The sequence below is a fragment of the Ranitomeya variabilis genome, chromosome 4, assembly GCF_051348905.1.
Source record: "Ranitomeya variabilis isolate aRanVar5 chromosome 4, aRanVar5.hap1, whole genome shotgun sequence".
Lineage (NCBI taxonomy): Eukaryota > Metazoa > Chordata > Amphibia > Anura > Dendrobatidae > Ranitomeya > Ranitomeya variabilis.
The window spans coordinates 641290448-641310480 of NC_135235.1; the positions used below are offsets into that span (position 1 = coordinate 641290448).

Below are 20033 nucleotides of genomic sequence, written 5' to 3' on the forward strand. Positions count from 1 at the left end.
CATCCGTACTGCGAGATTTTCTCGCAGGCTTGCAAAACCGACATCTAATGGATTTATGTGCTCAAATGTTCGGGAAAACATATATACAGTATATATATATATATATATATATATATATATATATATATATATATATATATATATATGTCATTGAGACACATATATATATATAGTCTGTATTTATATTTACTACAGCGCGATATCTGTGAAAAGCCGGTAATTCAATTGCCGGCTTTTCATTTCTCCTGCCTAAACCCGACAGGATATGAGACATGGTTTACATACAGTAAACCATCTCATATCCCCATTTTTTTTGCATATTCCACACTACTAATGTTAGTAGTGTGTGTATGCAAAATGTGGGCGCTGTAGCTGCTAAAATAAAGGGTTAAATGGCGGAAAAAATTGGCGTGGGCTCCCGCGCAATTTTCTCCGCCAGAGTGGTAAAGCCAGTGACTGACGGCAGATATTAATAGCCAGGAGAGGGTCCATGGTTATTGCCTTCCCCCTGTGGCTAAAAACATCTGCCCCCAGCCACCCCAGAAAAGGCACATCTGGAAGATGCGCCTATTCTGGCACTTGGCCACTCTCTTCCCACTCCCTGTAGCGGTGGGATATGGGGTAATGAAGGGTTAATGCCACCTTGCTATTGTAAGGTGACATTAAGCCAGATTAATAATGGAGAGGCGTCAATTATGACACCTATCCTTTATTAATCCAATTGTATGAAAGGGTTAAAAAACACACACACACATGATTTAAAAGTATTTTAATGAAATAAACACAGCGGTTGTTGTAATATTTTATTGCTCTCTCAATCCATTTGCAGACCCTCGCTTGGCAAAACAATAAACGCACAATATACATACCTTCTGCTGACCCGTCACGTCCCACGAAGTAATCCATCTGAAGGGGTTAAAATAATTTACAAGCAGGAGCCCTGCAAATGCAGCTGTGCTCGTGCTTGTTATTCCCCGGCGAATGAATGAAATGTAGGTCATTGACCTACATTTTCTTCAGTCGCGGTGATGCGCCCCTGCTGGATGTTCTCATGAACTTCAGCCTGGGAACTTTTTCCCACGCTCCAGGTCATATGAGGACATCCACCAGGGGGCGCATCACCGCGACTGAAGGAAATGTAGGTCAATGACCTACATTTCATTCATTCGCCGGGGAATAACAAGCACGAGCACAGCTGCATTTGCAGGGCTCCTGCTTGTAAATTATTTTAACCCCTTCAGATGGATTACTTCGTGGGACGTGACGGGTCAGCAGAAGGTATGTATATTGTGCGTTTATTGTTTTGCCAAGCGAGGGTCTGCAAATGGATTGAGAGAGCAATAAAATATTACAACAACCGCTGTGTTTATTTCATTAAAATACTTTTAAATCATGTGTGTGTGTTTTTTAACCCTTTCATACAATTGGATTAATAATGGATAGGTGTCATAATTAACGCCTCTCCATTATTAATCTGGCTTAATGTCACCTTACAATAGCAAGGTGGCATTAACCCTTCATTACCCCATATCCCGCCGCTACAGGGAGTGGGAAGAGAGTGGCCAAGTGCCAGAATAGGCGCATCTTCCAGATGTGCCTTTTCTGGGGTGGCTGGGGGCAGATGTTTTTAGCCACGGGGGGGCCAATAACCATGGACCCTCTCCTGGCTATTAATATCTGCCGTCAGTCACTGGCTTTACCACTCTGGCGGAGAAAATTGCGCGGGAGCCCATGCCAATTTTTTCCGCCATTTAACCCTTTATTTTAGCAGCTACAGCGCCCAAATTTTGCATACACACACTACTAACAGTAGTGTGGAATATGCAAAAAAAATGGGGATATGAGATGGTTTACTGTATGTAAACCATGTCTCATATCCTGTCGGGTTTAGGCAGGAGAAATGAAAAGCCGGCAATTGAATTACTGACTTTTCACTAACACCGCTGCGTATTTCTCGCAGGTCACACTGCTGGTCCGTGTGGAATCCATATTTTTCTCGCCCCCAGACTTTCATTGGCGATTTTTTTGCGCAATACGCTGACAAACGCAGCATGCTGCGATTTTGTACGGCCGTAGAACGCCGTATATTACGGATCCGTAATATACGGCTGATAGGACGAGACCCATTGAGAAGCATTGTGCCATATGTTATGCGAGTTTTACGCACGTAGTTTCTGCGCTCTTACGTCCGTAAAACTCGCATGTGTGATGGCGGCCTAAGACACAATATTGTTACACTCCAGGAAGACATCCAGGCCTCTCTTGAACCCCTCGACTGAGTTCGCCATCACCACCTCCTCAGGCAAGGAATTCCAGATTCTCACTGCCCTAACAGTAAAGAATCTTCTTCTATGTTGGTGGAAAAACCTTCTCTCCTCCAGACACAAAGAATGCCCCCGGTGCCCGTCACCTTCCTTGGTATAAACAGATCCCCGGAGAGATACTTGTATTGTCCCCTTATATACTTAAACATGTTTGTTACACTGCGTGCAGAATTATTAGGCAAGTTGTATTTTAGAGGATTATTTTTATTATTAAACAACAACAAAGTTCTCAATCAAACCAAAAGACTCGTAAATATCAAAGCTTAATATTTTTGGAAGTTGGAGTGGGTTATTTTTAGATTTGGCTATCTTAGGAGGATATCTGTTTGTGCAGGCAACTATTAGGCCGGTGTCACACTGGCGAGTTTTACGGACGTAAGAGCGCAGAAATTACGTCCGTAAAACTCGCAAAATAAACGGCACAATTATTCTCAATGGGGCTGCTCCTATCAGCCGTATATTACGGTTCAGTATTATACGGCTTTCTACGGCCGTCCAAAATCGCAGCATGCTGCGTTTGTCAGCGTATTGCGCAAAAAATTCGCCAATGAAAGTCTATGGGGGCGAGAAAAATACGGATTCCACACGGACCAGCAGTGTGACTTGCGAGAAATACGCAGCGGTGTTAGTGAAAAGTCGGTAATTCAATTGCCGGCTTTTCATTTCTCCTGCACAAACCCGACAGGATATGAGACATGGTTTACATACAGTAAACCATCTCATATCCCCTTTTTTTTTGTATATTCCACACTACTAATATTAGTAGTGTGTATGTGCAAAATTTCAGCGCTGTAGCTGCTAAAATAAAGGGTTAAATGGCGGAAAAAATTGGCGTGGGCTCCCGCGCAAGTTTCTCCGCCAGAGTGGTAAAGCCAGTGACTGAGGGCAGATATTAATAGCCAGGAGAGGGTCCATGGTTATTGCCCCCCCCCCCCCGTGGCTACAAACATCTGCCCCCTGCCACCCCAGAAAAGGCACATCTGGAAGATGCGCCTGTTCTGGCACTTGGCCACTCTCTTCCCACTCCCTGTAGCGGTGGGATATGGGGTAATGAAGGGTTAATGCCACCTTGCTATTGTAAGGTGACATTAAGCCAGATTAATAATGGAGAGGCGTCAATTATGACACCTATCCATTATTAATCCAATTGTTTGAAAGGGTTAAAAAAAACACACACACACATGATTTAAAAGTATTTTAATGAAATAAACACAGCGGTTGTTTTAATAATTTATTGCTCTCTCAATCCATTTGCAGGCCCTCGCTTGGCAAAATAATAAACGCACAATATACATACCTTCTGATGTCCGATCACGTCCCACGAGGTAATCCATCTGAAGGGGTTAACTAATATTACAGGCACGAGCTGCGATAAACCACTCGCTCGTGCCTGTAATCCCCAGGTGCTGAAAGGAAAGCTGGATCTGTACTTACATTGAGTCGCGGTGATGCGCCCCTGCTGGATGTTCTCATGAACTGCAGCCTGGGAACTTTTTCCCACGCTCCAGGTCATATGAGGACATCCACCAGGGGGCGCATCACCGCGACTGAAGGAAATGTAGGTCAATGACCTACATTTCATTCATTCGCCGGAGAATTACAAGCACGAGCACACCGCTGCATTAGCAGGGCTCCTGCTTGTAAATTATTTTAACCCCTTCAGATGGATTACATCGTGGGACGTGACGGTTCAGCTGAGGGTATCTATATTGTGCGTTTATTATTTTTCCAAGCGAGGGCCTGCAAATGGATTGAGAGAGCAATAAATTATTAAAACAACCGCTGTGTTTATTTCATTAAAATAATTTTTAATAATGTGTGTGTTTTTTTAACCCTTTCAAACAATTGGATTAATAATGGATAGGTGTCATAATTGACGCCTCTCCATTATTAATCTGGCTTAATGTCACCTTACAATAGCAAGGTGGCATTAACCCTTCATTACCCCATATCCCACCGCTACAGGGAGTGGGAAGAGAGTGGCCAAGTGCCAGAATAGGCGCATCTTCCAGATGTGCCTTTTCTGGGGTGGCTGGGGGCAGATGTTTTTAGCCACGGGGGGGCCAATAACCATGGACCCTCTCCTGGCTATTAATATCTGCCGTCAGTCACTGGCTTTACCATTCTGGCGGACAAAATTGCGCGGGAGCCCACGCCAATTTTTTCCGCCATTTAACCCTTTATTTTAGCAGCTACAGCGCCCAAATTTTGCATACACACACTACTAACATTAGTAGTGTGGAATATGCAAAAAAAATGGGGATATGAGATGGTTTACTGTATGTAAACCATGTCTCATATCCTGTCGGGTTTAGGCAGGAGAAATGAAAAGCCGGCAATTGAATTACCGGCTGTTCACAGATATCGCGCTGAATGAAATCTAAATACAGAATATATATAAATATGTGTCTCAATGACATATATATATATACTGTATATATGTTTTCCCGAACATTTGAGCACATAAATCCATTAGATGTCGGTTTTGCAAGCCTGCGCGAAAATCTCGCAGTACGGATGCCATACGGATTACATACGGAGGATGCCATGCGCAAAATACGCTGACACACCCTGACTACGGATCAATATTTTGGGAACATTTCTCCGTATTACGGCCGTATAATACGTGGCGTATTGTCTTACGCCAAGTGTGACGCCGGCCTTACTGTGCAGAATTATTAGGCAACTTAATAAAAACCAAATACCGTATTTTCCGGCGTATAAGACGACTGGGCGTATAAGACGACCCCCCAACTTTACCAGTTAAAAAATAAAATCTTCTTAAAAGTCGGGGGTCTTCTTATACACCCTATGTCGTCTTATAGGGCCGGTGAATATGTGCCTTTTGGGGGGGGGGGGAGTGATCCTGATGAGGACGAGGGGGCGTCTCACAGGAAAGTGAGTATCCCCCATTACCTTATCATAGCGCTGCAGCGTGGGGTCTCTGTGCTGGGAGCGGCGGCTGCTGTGCTGTGCTGTGGCGGCTCCTCTTCTGCAGTGTGGGGCCTCTGGTGCTGTGGGGCAGTGGCGGCGGCGTATCTTCATACAGTCGGGGCTCCTCCAGCATCTCAAAGACTGGAAGCCCCGCCGGCAACTCCATGGGTACAATGCGGTCAGGTGGCCTCCGGGAAAATGGCCGCTGCTCAGATTCAGATCTCGTCCCGAGATCTCGGGAGACGAGATCTGAATCTGAGCAGTGGCCATTTTCCCGGAGGCAGCTCAATAGGTGCGATGCGGTGGCCCGGCCGCTGGGGGCTGCGCATGCTCAGATTCAGATCTCAACGAGATCTGAATCTAAGCAGCGGCCATTTTCCCGGAGGCCAGCGCATTGTACCGATGGAGTTGCCGGCGGGGCTTCCAGGCTGAGATGCCGGAGGAGCCCCGACTGCATGAAGATACGCCGCCGCCGCCACCGCCCCACAGCACCAGAGGCCCCACACTGCAGAAGAGGAGCCGCCACAGCACAGCACAGCAGCCGCCGCCGCTCCCAGCACAGAGACCCCACGCTGCAGCGCTATGATAAGGTAATGGGGGATACTCACTTTTCTGTGAGACGCCCCCTCGTCCTCATCAGGATCACTCCCCCCCCCCCCACCCACCATATACACCCGGCGTACAAGGCGATTCCCGGCGTACAAGACGACCCCCGACTTTTAAGAAGATTTTCAGGGGTTAAAAAGTCGTCTTGTACGCCGGAAAATACGGTATATTCCTATCTCACTTGTTTATTTTCACCACGTAAACCATTATAACTGCACAAAATTTAGAAATAAAAATTTCTAACATGCAAAATCAAAACCCAAAAAAATTGGTGACCAATATACTGTAGCCACCTTTCTTTATGATGACACTAACAACCTTCCATCCATAGATTCTGTCAGTTGCTTGATTTGTTTACGATCAACATTGCGTGCAGCAGCCACCACAGCCTCCCAGGCACTGTTTCGAGAGGGGGACTGTTTTCCCTCCCTGTAGATCTCACATTTTATGAGGGACCACAGGTTCTCTATGGGGTTCACATCAGAGGAACAAGGGGGCCATGTCATTATTTTTTCTTCTTTGAGACCTTTACTGGCCAGCCACGCTGTGGAGTAGTTGGAGGCATGTGATGGAGCATTGTCCTGCATGAAAATCATGTTTTTCTTGAACGATACCGACTTCTTCCTGTACCACTGCTTGAAGAAGTCTTCCAGAAACTGGCAGTAGGTCTGGGAGTTGAGCTTCACTTCATCCTCATCCCGAAAAGGTCACACAAGTTCATCTTTGATGATACCAGCCCATACAAGTCCCCCACCTCCACCTTGCTGGTGTCTGAGTCGGAGTGGAGCTCTCTGCCCTTTACTGATCCAGCCTATGGCCATCAAGAGTCACTCTCATTTCATCAGTCCATAAAACCTTTGAAAAGTCAGTCTTAAGATATTTCTTGGCCCAGTCTTGACGTTTTATCTTATGTTTCTTGTTCAAAGGTAGTCGTTTTTCAGCCTTCCTTACCTTGGCCATGTGCTTGAGTATCCCACACCTTGAGCTTTTTGTTACTCCAGTAACGTTGCAGCTCTGAAATATGGCACAACTGGTGGCAAATGGCATCTTGGCAGCTTCACGCTTGATTTTCCTCAATCCATGGGCAGTTATTTTGCGCCGTTTTTGCCCAACACACTTCTTGCGACCCTGTTGGCTATTTGCCATGAAACGCTTGATTGTTCGGTGATCACGCTTCAAAAGTTTGGCAATTTCAAGACAGCTGCATCCCTCTGCATGATATCTAACAATTTTGGACTTTTCAGAGCCCGTCAAATCTCTCTTCTGACCCATCTTGCCAAAGGAAAGGAAGTTGCCTAATAATTAAGCACACCTTATATAGGGATTTGATGTCATTAGACAACACCCCTCCTCATTACAGAGATGCACATCACTTGATTTACTTAATTTGTAGTTGGCTCTCAAGCCTGAACAGCTTGGAGTAGGACAACATGTATAAAAAGTATCATGTGATCCAAAAAACAACTTGCCTAATAATTCTGCACGCAGTGTAGATCGCCCCGCAGTAATCTTTTTTCTAGACTAAATCTTAATTTTGCTAATCTCTCTGGGTATTGTAATTCCCCCATCCCCTTTATTAATTTTGTTGCCCTCCTTTGTACTCGCTCTGGTTCCATTATATCCTTTCTGAGCACTGGTACCCAAAACTGTACACAGTACTCCATGTGCAGTCTAACCAGGGATTTGTACAGAGGCAGTATAATGCTCCCATCATGTGTGCCCAGACCACTTTTAATGCACCCCATGATCCTATTTGCCTTGGCAGCCGTTAAATGATAGGTCTTTATTTAGCCTACAAAAATGAATAGAAATCCACTTGAAAAAGCGCATGAAAAACTAATCAAATCCACGCAGTTTTACCTGCGTTTTCTGCCAAGAGATGCAGAATCTGCGCAGAAAATTCCACAGGAAAATCTGCAACGTGTGCACTTACCCTTAGAATGCGCAGACACTGCAGGCGGCTACATATTCACGGATATCCTGATGAACCCCTGGCCACCAAAGACGCTGAGTAAGAAGATCATTGGTGGCTTTATTACTAGGATGTCTGGCCAAGACCGAATCGTGATGTTCACTAAGGATTCTTGGATCAAGACTCACAGGAACAATTTACCTAATGGACAGGCAGCAGGGGTGTCCCCCTGAGTGTTAACAACCTCTCTTTCAAGATTGGAGCATGTAGAAGCTATAACAACAGATTTTTATAGAATAGGTATCGGTTCACAATTATTTCCTCCCCCAGGAAAACAAAATAAGGCATCTGCCTTAGGCTACTTTACCAAAATTAGCAGGATCCGGCATTTTCCCATAGACTTGTATTAGCGGCGTATGTACTCACGTTTTTTCCACCGGGCACTGGATCCTGCGAAATGTGACGGCCCATCTTTTGCAAAAAACGCTCAAGGAAACGTTTTTCTGTACATTGTAGACAGTGTTTCTGACTGCGCATGTCCAGCAAGAAACCTCGCACTCACTCTTTCCTCCCCGGGACTACACACGGAAATGTGAAAGGACAAACTTCCATCGGTATGTCGCACCGACGCTTTGCGACGGGCGACTACCGACGCAAATGTGAAAGTAGCCTTAATGTTTTTGTTCCCCGGCCTATATATGGCAAAGAAGTTAAACCTGGTGAAGAACAATACCCGTCTTGCCTGTCAAGGAGTTAGACATTTCACTGATTCTAAATATACAAGATTCTTATGATCCATGATCACCATAACCGGATTAACTGCTCCCTCTAAAAATTACGCCCCTCTTCAAAAGCCCACTTGAATGCCAAGAGTTCCCTGTTACCAATGTCATCATTTTTCTCGGCAGTCTAGTTTTAAAAAAAAAATTGCACATGGACAACATTTACCAGGAGACGCACTCTGCGACTTCACAGCACCCACTCCCACCTCAGACACGTCAACCTCGAAGATAAAAGGCGCAGAGACGTTGGGCTGTATGAGGATCAGCGCAGATGAAAAATAATCTCTTGGAAAAGTCCGTCCCCTTCCTAGTCATATCCGTCAGAGGTTTGGCTACTACCAAAAAGTTTTTGATGAGCTTACGGTAGCAGTTGGCAAAACCTAAAATCTTTTGTAGCACCTTCAAATCCTCAGGGCGATCCCAATCCAATACTGCCTGGACTTTCGCCGGATCCATGCGAAAACCGGTAGATCACAACACATATCCTAAGAAAGGGATCTTCTCATCTGAGGACATACATTTCTCCGGTTTGACAAATAATTTATTGTCTCTGAGTATAAGTAAGACCTGCCTGATATGTACATAATGTGACTCAAGGTCAGGTGAATAAATTAATATGTCATCTAGATAGATAACCACAAATCAGCCTACCAGGTGACTAAAGATATAATTTACCAAGTGCTGAAAGATGGTGGGTGTGTTTGTCAACCCAAATGGCATCACCAAGTTCCCATAGTGTCCCTCAGGCATATTTAATGCTGTTTTCCACTCATCCCCCTCTTTAATGCAAATGAGATTATATGCCCCCCTGAGGTCTAGTTTTGAAAACCATTTAGCTTCTACAATCTCATTAAAGAGGTCTGAGATGAGAGGGTGCGGATACGGAACACGGACAGTGATCGTATTGAGTTCGTGAAAATCTAGGCATAGGCGTAACCCTCCATCTTTTTTCTTTACAAATAAAAGAATCCGGCGGGAATGGGGGATGAGGATGGTCTGATATGACCCCCTTGGAACACTCTGTTCTTTTGATATGGTTGCTTTTTGTGATTTTTTTTTTAAATTTAATAAAGATATCATTATATAATAATTGATGGTTGCATGGTTCTCTTTTTGCGGCTAAAGGAATGTAAGTCCGCTTTTTGGTTAAACTCATTGTCGAAGTGCCATGGTAATATGTATTGAGACTTATGGTGGTTATGTCATGATATGACCCTTTGCCAAACTTTCCGCAATATAGTCCTTTATGGCTTGCCTCTCAGGACCAAAGATATTAGTCTGCTCTTAAGCAACTTGACCCAGGAACAAGATTCACGGCGCCATCATAAGGACGATGGGGACGACGTTCTTGGCATCCCTGCTCCAAACACATCCCCAAAATCAGACAAGTATTTCGGCATAGACTGGGTATCCACCCTAGCAAGCCGGGTACTCAAGCAGTGTCCTTGACAATACTCATTCCACTTTACTACTTCCTAAGTCTGCTAATCTTCCAAAGGATTGTGCAGAGTGAACCAAAGAAGTCCAAGAACCACAGGTGAGGACAGATCCTCTAGCACATAACAGTCTATTACCTCAGAGAGTATGGTCCCTACCTGAAGATGTAAACCTCGGACAACTTGAGTAAAATACCCCTGTCTCAAAGGGGCAGAGTCAATAGCAATCATGGGTCTGGACGGAGTAAGTGGATTGAGGCCTTGGACCTGGACGAATCTAGCATCGATCAAGTTAAACCCCATCCCACTGTCCAGAAATGCAGACACATCTACCTTAATTTCACCCAGGTGAATTTCAGATGGCAGAAAAAATTGTGTCCTACTTACACAGTTGATGAGTACACCAGGTTGCTAACCTCCCTGTAACCAGGGCCTCTTAGTTTTCCGGTGGCTGTATACTGTGTGGTCTGGAAGGACGCATGCACACGAAATGGCACTTTTCAGCACAGTAAAAACATGCTCCTCTTTGCGCCAAACAACAGACAGTTTTTCAGAGTGAGTTGCCACACCCACCTGCATGGGTTCCTCAGATGACTCAGTGTCAATCTCCCTTGAATGGAATGTCACCCTATGTCTCTGGCGAAGACGGCGATCAACCCAAATTGCCAGAGAAATGGCCGCCTCAATGGAGACTGAAGTCTCATACAGGGCTAAGGCATCCTTCACCCTTAATATAAGCCCCTCATAGAACTGGCTACGGAGTACTAGGTCATTCGACCTAGTGCCCGTGGCCCATCTACGAAAATCAGGGCAATACTCCTCCATCGGCCGGTCTCCTTGCTGAAGTTGGTGCAGTGTGGACTCCGCCAAGAAGATGCGGACAGGGTCCTCGTATATAAGGCCCAGTGTCAGAAAAAATTCCTCCACCATCTGAAGCGACTGGGAGTCAGACGGGAGAGAAAACGCCCTTGCTCCTCTCTACCTGAGGAACCAGGACTTAATCTAAAGTACAGTTTACAGGCCTCTTTGAAAACCACAAACTTGTCACACCTCCCAGAGAACCTGTCAGGCAAAGCGATCTTGGTTTCCACTACGGTTTCACTCGGAGACATGATTCGTACACCAGATGTATTAGGGTGCTGCAAAACAGATCTGTGACCTCCAGACTGAGCTGCTGCAGTTGCTCTGTCAGAGCAGTAATAGGATCCATAATGGATCAAAAAATGGTTATGGTCAGAGGTAATGTCACGACTCAGCTGTTGGGTAACCCGGTATCAGGGGCTCCTTCCCTGTCCCTAACTCTAGGCGGCACCCTAGCTTGCCTATTCTTCTGAAGCTGAAGATTTTGGGGCCTCCACCCTTTCCTTATCTCCTGAATCAGCCTTCTGTCTGTTCCCTTCCCCCACCCAGGGAAGAGGGAAGCTTCCGTGCACCGCTGTACACCAACCCGACGAACAAGGCAACATGAGCAACTAAAAATACCAGGCATATGCATACAAATATTCACTCACATATAACAGAGGAATGCACCAGGGAGGGGAGTATGGGGACAAAACTAAATAAGAAGAGGGAAGGGAATTATCACACTTACAAACCCATGCAACAGTCACAGATAACTCCTCCAAACTCCTCATAATAAGCACCAAAACACCTCTCCTCCAAGCCAAGTAGCATAAGCTAGCTCTAATGATGTGTTTCAATTAGGACACAGAATATATAGGGGATAGGAGTGACTAATGGAGCTCAGCTGAGAGCTCAGACTCCCAGAACTCCCAATATGGTTGATTAAACCCTGTTCTGAATAAAAAAATAAACACCATTTAAAAAGGTGAAGTGCTTCTTTTCAGCGCAGGAGTAGGAGCAATCAGATGCTGCGGTCTACTGTTGCGGTAACCCCATGACACCTATTGAGACCTGACATACTGTCAGTGAAGTGCAATATTTTATATTAATTTGTCTTTGGATATCTAATATCCTATAAGAGGGTTCTAATGTTCCTAAGATGTCTTTTCCATTGGGTATCTATGTGCTCTCTTGGTACTTACACAGGTACATTTCACTTTTCTGCCTCACGGTCTGTCCGTGAGTAGTGACAACTACTGGTACTAGACTAAACTAGTAGTAACTATCTAAAGATCTAGTCATAGTGCAAACTATCAATGGTATAAAAATGTTTAGATGAATAATTAGAATTGAAAACTATGAATTCTTATGAAGCCAGACTTATCAACATTCGGGCTCAGAAAAGAAAGTTTGCCATTTTAGGGAAGATTAGTTAATGCATTATGGCTTTGCCTATACCCCTTCCTTTCATTCATACATTCTCCCATTCATCAGGTGAACTTCAGGGGGCAGCACAGCTGAGTTTAGCTGTATCACCTTATAAACTCTTCAGTCAACTCTTCTCTTCTCATAGCACTGTCAGCTCTGCTCTACAGCCCCTTCCTCCACAGTTTGGAGATTAATCACACTTAAGTTTGTTGTGATGGAATCACATTTTGAGCACAAAAGATGTAACTGTGATTACTGATACATATCCTCAAAGATAATTTGGAGGAAGGGGCAGTACAACACAACTTACAGTGCAAGGAGAGGAGAACTGATTCAGGAGTTTGGTACCAGAACAGCATTATTTTATACTAGTTCTCTTTAATTGTTGTACAAATCAAAGTTTCAGTAATTCTTGCCAAATAGTTTGTCAGGTAGGAAGAGATCTCCCATTTAATCATATACATATTTTGGGATGCCAGGGAAAGTAGGGAGTCACTTATGTAGTTTAATTTGGATATTAAACCTTTAATAGAAGGGGATCCCCTACATATCTTCTCAAAGGAGTGGCGAGAGAGACATAAGTAGAGTTAAGAAAGGAAAGAGCACGATGCTTTATCTCCTTGAGTGAGAGAGTTACTACTAAGTACACACTAGGCGTTTTTGCAGCGTTTTCTTTAGGCGTTTTTTAATGCAAATTTTCAGTTGGGTTTCACAGTACCAGCAAAGTCTATGAGATTTCAGAAATCTCAGGCACACAGCTTGTTTTATTTTGTCATCAGGCTTTCGTGCTTTGCATGTTTTTTTGCACAATCGAGCATGTCACTTCTTTCAGCGTTTTTCACCCATTGAAATGAATGGATGGTGAAAAAAAGCTGAAAAAAGCACCAAAAACACAGGTATCAGGTTTTGCTGCAGTTTTTTGTGCCAAAACCTGATTCTATAGAATAGGACATTTTTTCAACACAAAACTTTATGATGCAAGAGACAAATCTAGCATGCGAAAACTGCAGCAAAAAACAGCAAAAAAACGCACCAAGAAAAAACAAAGAAAATATGCTTTTTTCTATAGCTTCTTACAAGCCAAGAGATTGTGTTTTGCTGCAGAAAAAAGATGCTGCAAAAACACCTAGTCTAAACATGTGGCTTTTATATATTTGAAAGGAGACCAGACGGTTCTCATATTGGTGTCGACTTTGTCTGCAAATCAGAACAGGCTCACCGATGACCAAGGAAGAACCATGGCTGAAGTAACGCTTTAGGGGTTTGCTTGAGGACAAAGAAAAGAGTCTATTGCCTTTTACAAATACATCTCCGGTAAATTTAATTGGATCCAATAAGTATGTAAGTATGTTGAAGGGTAAGGTCAGGGGAAGGCGTTACTTCCCATAGGAGGGAAATAGTGTGAACATGCGAGACCCACAATTTTTGTATTTCAGTTTATTTGTTGAATGAGAGGCGGGGAAAAAAATTCTGCATAAGTAGAAGGCCCAAAAATATTTATTTAACTACATATTGGACTGGTATTGTTTACATACTAAAACTTGCAAAGCATTTTTTACCTTCTGAACATGAATATGGCTATTCCCTTGTGTGAGATCTATGATGTTTAACAAGTCCTTTTTTGTGTGTATAACATTTCCCACATTCTGTACATGAAAATGGCTTCGCCCCTGTGTGCATTTTCTGATGTGTAACAAGACTTGCTTTCAATGTATAACATTTCCCACATTCAAAGCATGAAAACGGTTTCTCCCCTGTGTGAATTCTTCGATGTGTGAGAAGATGTGATTTTGTTCTAAAACATTTCTCACATTCGGAACATGAAAATGGTTTCTCCCCTGTGTGCATTCTTTGATGTGTAACAAGATAAGATTTGTGATTAAAACATTTCCCACATTCTGAACATGAATAAGGCTTCTCGCCTCTATGACTTCTCTCATGTATAACAAGATATGATTTCCTTGTAAAACATTTCTTACATTCTGAACATGAATATGGCTTCTGACCTGTATGTTTTATCTGATGACTAACAAGTCTTGCTTTCTCTGTAAAACATTCTCCACATTCTGAACATGGAAAAGGCTTCTCCCCTGTGTGAAGTCGCTCATGTGCAACAAGATGTGTTTTCTGTGTAAAACATTTCCCACATTCTGAACATGAAAATGGCTTTTCCCCTGTGTGACTTCTCCAATGTTTAACAAGATAACGTTTTAGTGTAAAGCATCTCCCACATTCTGAACATGAATATGGCTTCTCACCTGTGTGTCTTTTCTCATGTTTAAGAAGACTTGATTTAGCTGTAAAACACTTTCCACATTCTAAACATGAAAAAGGCTTTTCCCCTGTGTGACTTCTCTCATGTGCAACAAGACAAAATTTGTGAGTAAAACATTTCCCACACTCAGAACATGAATATGGCTTCTCACCGGTGTGTGTTTTCTCATGGTTAAGAAGAGTTGATTTAGCTGTAAAACACTTTCCACATTCTAAACATGAAAAAGGCTGTTCCCCTGTGTGAATTCTCTGATGTGCAATAACATTTGATTTTTTTGTAAAACATTTCCCACATTCTGAACATGAATATGGCTTCTCACCGGTGTGTGTTTTCTCATGTTTAAGAAGACTTGATTTAGCTGTAAAACATTTTCCACATTCTAAACATGAAAAAGGCTGTTCCCCTGTGTGACTCCTCTCATGTGCAACAAGACACGTTTTTTGTATAAAACATTTCCCACATTCAGAACATGAATATGGCTTCTCACCTGTGTGTGTTTTCTCATGGTTAAGAAGACTTGATTTAGCTGTAAAACACTTTCCACATTCTAAACATGAAAATGGCTTCTCCCCTGTGTGAATTCTCTCATGTGTAATAAGATTTGATTTTTTTGTAAAACATTTCCCACATTCTGAACATGGATATGGATTCTTTCTTGTGTGAGCTATTTGATGTTCACAACCAATTGTGTTATTTTTGTTTTGCATAATAGTCTGTGATGAATCAGAAGACAGAAACTTTTCAAAAGTATCATATGGTGGATCTTTACTGTGAAGGGCTGAGGATAAATATCGGATATTGTTATGTTCTTCACATGTATCCGGTGTGATAGTATGATCATGTGCAGTCAATTCTGAAAATGTAAGATGTGTCCCCGATCGGCTGGTGCAGTCATCTGCCAAGATTAAAACGGAAATTACAACATAACCATGAAATTAGATTAATAATTATAATATTTATACTTTCTAGAACATTTCAGTGCAAATTGTATTAAAATTCAATTAGCAAATGATGACGGCACTGGTGGCAACAGAAGATATCAAAGCAGGGACTCATACATTATGTTAGACCATTAGGTTTCTGCTCTTTTCGTCTTGCACTTCGCCACTTTATAGGTCCATGTTTTACTGTACCTGTCACCAAAGTTTTGTGAAATATAAAATATTTATTTACATTTAGCGAAATACTCAGTGAAGACTAGTAGAGGTCAACCTCCAAAAAGGTCCTCAAAACTATCCCACAACATTCACTTCCCATATAACAAATATGGAACCAACAAATAATAATGGAGAAAAGGTTTATGTAACAATTTACAACACTGATAACATCGAAGTGCAGAATGAAACACACAAGCGACACATGTGTTAACCACTAAAAATACAGCTAACTAGACTAAGCCCAAAGGGGATATAAATATATATGCACGTGTGTGCTACCAGTGGCAACAGAGCTTCTATCAGCACAATATTTTCAAAACACAGCCCAATAAAACCTGTTCAGAAATTGCAGTTACCCCGTCACTCCCTAGTGACCACCAATACATCTTTTTACTGACCTGCGATATAAGAGACTAGCATCCCCCAATGGTTGACAATCCAGCAGCTATCAGCTGTACAGTATAGCTGACAACTTTATGCATCAGACATGATGAGTGTTGGCACCAACTAAATCCGTTTAACCCTGAGATCTTGATCGTGTGGTCCTGATGTTTGCAATGGCAGTTCATGACCAAATAACGGCCTTAAAGGGAACCTGTCACCTCCCCTGGCGTTTTTAACTAAAAGATCCACCTTGTGCAGCACTAATGCTGCATTTTGTCAAGGTGGCCCTTTTATTTGAGGTCCCTTCCGACACTGCAATATTCGTTTTTTAATTTGCCCGCCATAACTGTAGTCTGTTCATGGGGCATGTCTTTTCTCCCTGGACACAAACGCCTCCCAGCCATCACTGGACCCCTCCGTGCGCCACCTCTTCTGCCTTCATTAACGTCGCCGGTGCCTGCGCTGTAAGTTCCCATCATGTGATGAGAGTCAAAGGGCAGCAAACTGCGCATGCCCGAAAAAAAGGAACTTACAGCGCAGGCACCGGGGATGTTAATGAAGGCAGAGGAGGCAGCGCACAGGGGGGGCCGAGTGATGGCTGGGAGGCGTTTGGGTCCGGGGGGAAAAGACATGTTCCCCCCGGACCGACTACAGGTATGGCGGGCAAATTAAAAAAATTGAATATTGCAGCGTTAGAAGGGAACCCAAATAAAAGAGCCACCTTGACAGAATGCAGCATTAGTGCTGCACAAGGTGGCTCTTTTAGTTAAAAACGCCAGGGGGCGGTGACAGGTTCCCTTTAAAATCTGCCCGCAATAGTGGCCTGTTCAGAAGTTATCAAAATTTAGATGCTAAAAATAAACTTCTTAATTCTTGTCATACCACATTGCATTCATTCTTGAAAAGCACCTGAATGATTAATAAGCTACCTGAAAGCATTTTTGAATATGTTAAGAGGGACTGTTTTTATAATGGTATCACGTTGGGGGTGCTGCATATTGGAAACCCCCAAAAATCACTTCTAAACTGAACAGGTCCCTAAAAAAAAAATAAGTTTAGTAAATTTCCTTGAAAAAATGAAAAATGACTGATACAAGACTTGTTAGAATTCTAACAAAATAAAACAACATTTTGCAAATGGTGCGGATATAAAGCAGACATGAGGGAAATGTTATTTATTAATTAATTGTGTGGTGTGACTACCTGGATTAAAGGGATAATCATTCAAAGTTCAAAAATTGCACATTTTTTTCCCTTTTTTAAAAAAATTTCTGATTTTTTTTTATAAACAAACACTGAAAATATCAACATAAATTTACCACTACCATAAAGTACAATGTGTCATGAAAAAACAGTCTCAAAATCAATAGGATATGTTTAAGCATTCCAGAGTTATCTAATATATAAAGCTGAATGTGTGTGTGTATGTGTGTATGTATATCCGGGATTGGCATCTGCACCGTCGCAGCTACAGCCACAAAATTTTGCACAGTCACACGTCTGGACCCCGAGAGCGTCATGGGCTATGCTGTGCAAAATTTTAACCCCACGCGTTCCAATTCGTGAAACAATTTTGCCCCTATATAAATAATGGGGGAAAAGTGAAAGGAAAAGTGTTGGAGGCAAATTGACAGCCAGGAGGAGATGGCATACAGGTATATACTATATACAGGGGAGATGATATACAGCTATATATTATATACAGGAGGAGATGACATACAGGTATATACTATATACAGGGGAGATGACATACAGGTATACTATATACAGGAGGAGATGACATACACGTATATACTATATACAGGAGGAGATGACATACAGCTATATATTATATACAGGAGGAGATGACATACAGGTATATACTATATACAGGGGAGATGACATACAGGTATATACTATATACAGGGGAGATGACTTACAGGTATATCTAATATATAAAGCTGAATGTGTATGTGTGTATGTCCGGGATTGGCACCTGCACCGTCGCAGCTACAGCCACAAAATTTTGCACAGTCACACATCTGGACCCCGAAAGCGTCATAGGCTATGTTGTGAGGCGAAATTTTAACCCCGCGCGTTCCAATTCGCGAAACAATTTTGCCCCTATATACATAATGGGGAAAATGTGAAAGGAAAAGTGTTGGAGGCAAATTGACAACTGCCAGATGTGAACAAGGGGGACACACACACACAAAATGAGCCACACACTACCACGTGCTTGAACACATATACCACCCTCAGCACACATTTCACCACACATGCACCAACCTCGCCACATAAAAGTCGAAACACAAAAGTCACCAATCAAAACTCGCCATGCGCAAAATTCGCCACATGCAAAACTCACCACATGCAAAACTAGGCTCACGCAAAACTCGCCACACGTGCAAAACTCACCTCATGGAAAACTCGCCACACGCAAAACTTGCACACGCGGAAAAATTGCCACATGCACAAAAGTTGCCTCACAAAACTTGCACATACTCAAAACGCACCACACATAAAACTCGACGCGCAAAACACACTAACCTGTCACATGCAACTCGACACACAAAAAGTTGCTACACGCATGTCGAAACACAAAACTCATCTCACAAAAGTTGCTACATGCATGTCACCACACGCAACTCAACACAAACAAATTGACACATGAAACTCGCCCTAAAACACACACAAGTCTGGTATTATCCTTCAAAAATAAAAATCTGATTAATAAGCGGACAAACTACAAGAGCAACAAATGTACCATATAGGAAATACGACAGCTGTCAGTCACATGACCTGTCTATTATATGTATGTGTGAGCTAATATATACTGCCAGGGGGGAGGGCTTCCTGTTGGCTGGGGATTTATCAGTCTGCCAATAGCAACCAATCACAGCTCAGCTTCTACTTTGCTACAGTTAATTAATCTGAGCTCTGATTGGTTAATATAGGCAGGACATTCTCAGTATAACAAAGCTTGTGTGAGGTAGTAGCATGTTGTTAGGGTGTGTTGGTGGAAAGGCTGATGTCAGTCACATTACCTCTATGTGAGAGGATATAGAAACTGCCAGTTACAGACTATTTTTACCACAATAATGCCTCATAAGAAAAGGAATTCCATGGCACGAATGTCTGCTGATGCGAAAAGAAAAGCTGCATTACGGGCCAATGAAAAATGTGAAGACCGAGAAACAAGGCTGACACACATGAGAACAGCAGCTGCTTTCTCAAGAGCCAATGAACTTTCTTAGCAGAGGGAAGTGAGGCTTGCAGACAAGAGAACAAGAACTGCTTCCTCAAGAGCCAATGAATTTTCTGAGGAGAGGGAAGCGAGGCTTGCAGACATGAAAACAAGAGCTGCTTCCTCAAGAGCCAATGAACTTTCTGAGGAGAGGGAAGCGAGGCTTGCACATAAGAGAAGAAGAGCTGCTTCCTCAAGGGCCAATGAGTCATCTCAGCAGAGAGAAGGCCGACTTGCCGTTAAGAGAAATGCTATTTCTTCCACCAGGGCACAGGAAATGGTTGGAGATTTGAAACATGCTGCCTTTTGTTACCATTCAGACATAATCAGGATAATCCTAAAGTTCAGATAGGAAAAATGGATGTGGTCTGCATGTACTGCAGTGCCCTAAAATGGAAAGATGAACTGCCAGGTTTATACTGTGCAAATGGCAAGATAAAACTTCCACCTCTCCTGTCGCCACCAGATCCCCTAAAGTCTCTGATGACAGGTACCAGTACAATATCAAAGCATTTCTTGGACAACATCAGGAAGTACAACTCCAGCTTCCAAATTACATGATTTGGTGCAACAAAAGAAATGTTTACAACAGGATTTATGCTGACATTTAAAGTTCAAGGACAGGTTTACCACTCAATTGGCTCACTGCTTCCATTACAAGGAGAAGAACCTCAAATTCTTCAACTCTTCTTCATGGGTAATGCAGAAGCAGAGGCTCAGCAGAGA

The 20033-nt window shown here is 42.9% G+C and overlaps 1 protein-coding gene across 1 annotated transcript in view; it reads right to left on the reverse strand.

Moving 5' to 3' along the window:
- LOC143768163 (uncharacterized) overlaps positions 1–20033 on the reverse strand; it is a 120659-nt gene that overhangs the window by 50977 nt on the left and 49649 nt on the right. Inside the window, exon 9 of the mRNA XM_077256852.1 lies at positions 13850–15435. Within this exon, the coding sequence (XP_077112967.1) occupies positions 13850–15435 (1586 nt within the window). The remainder of the gene's footprint in view (positions 1–13849; positions 15436–20033) is intronic.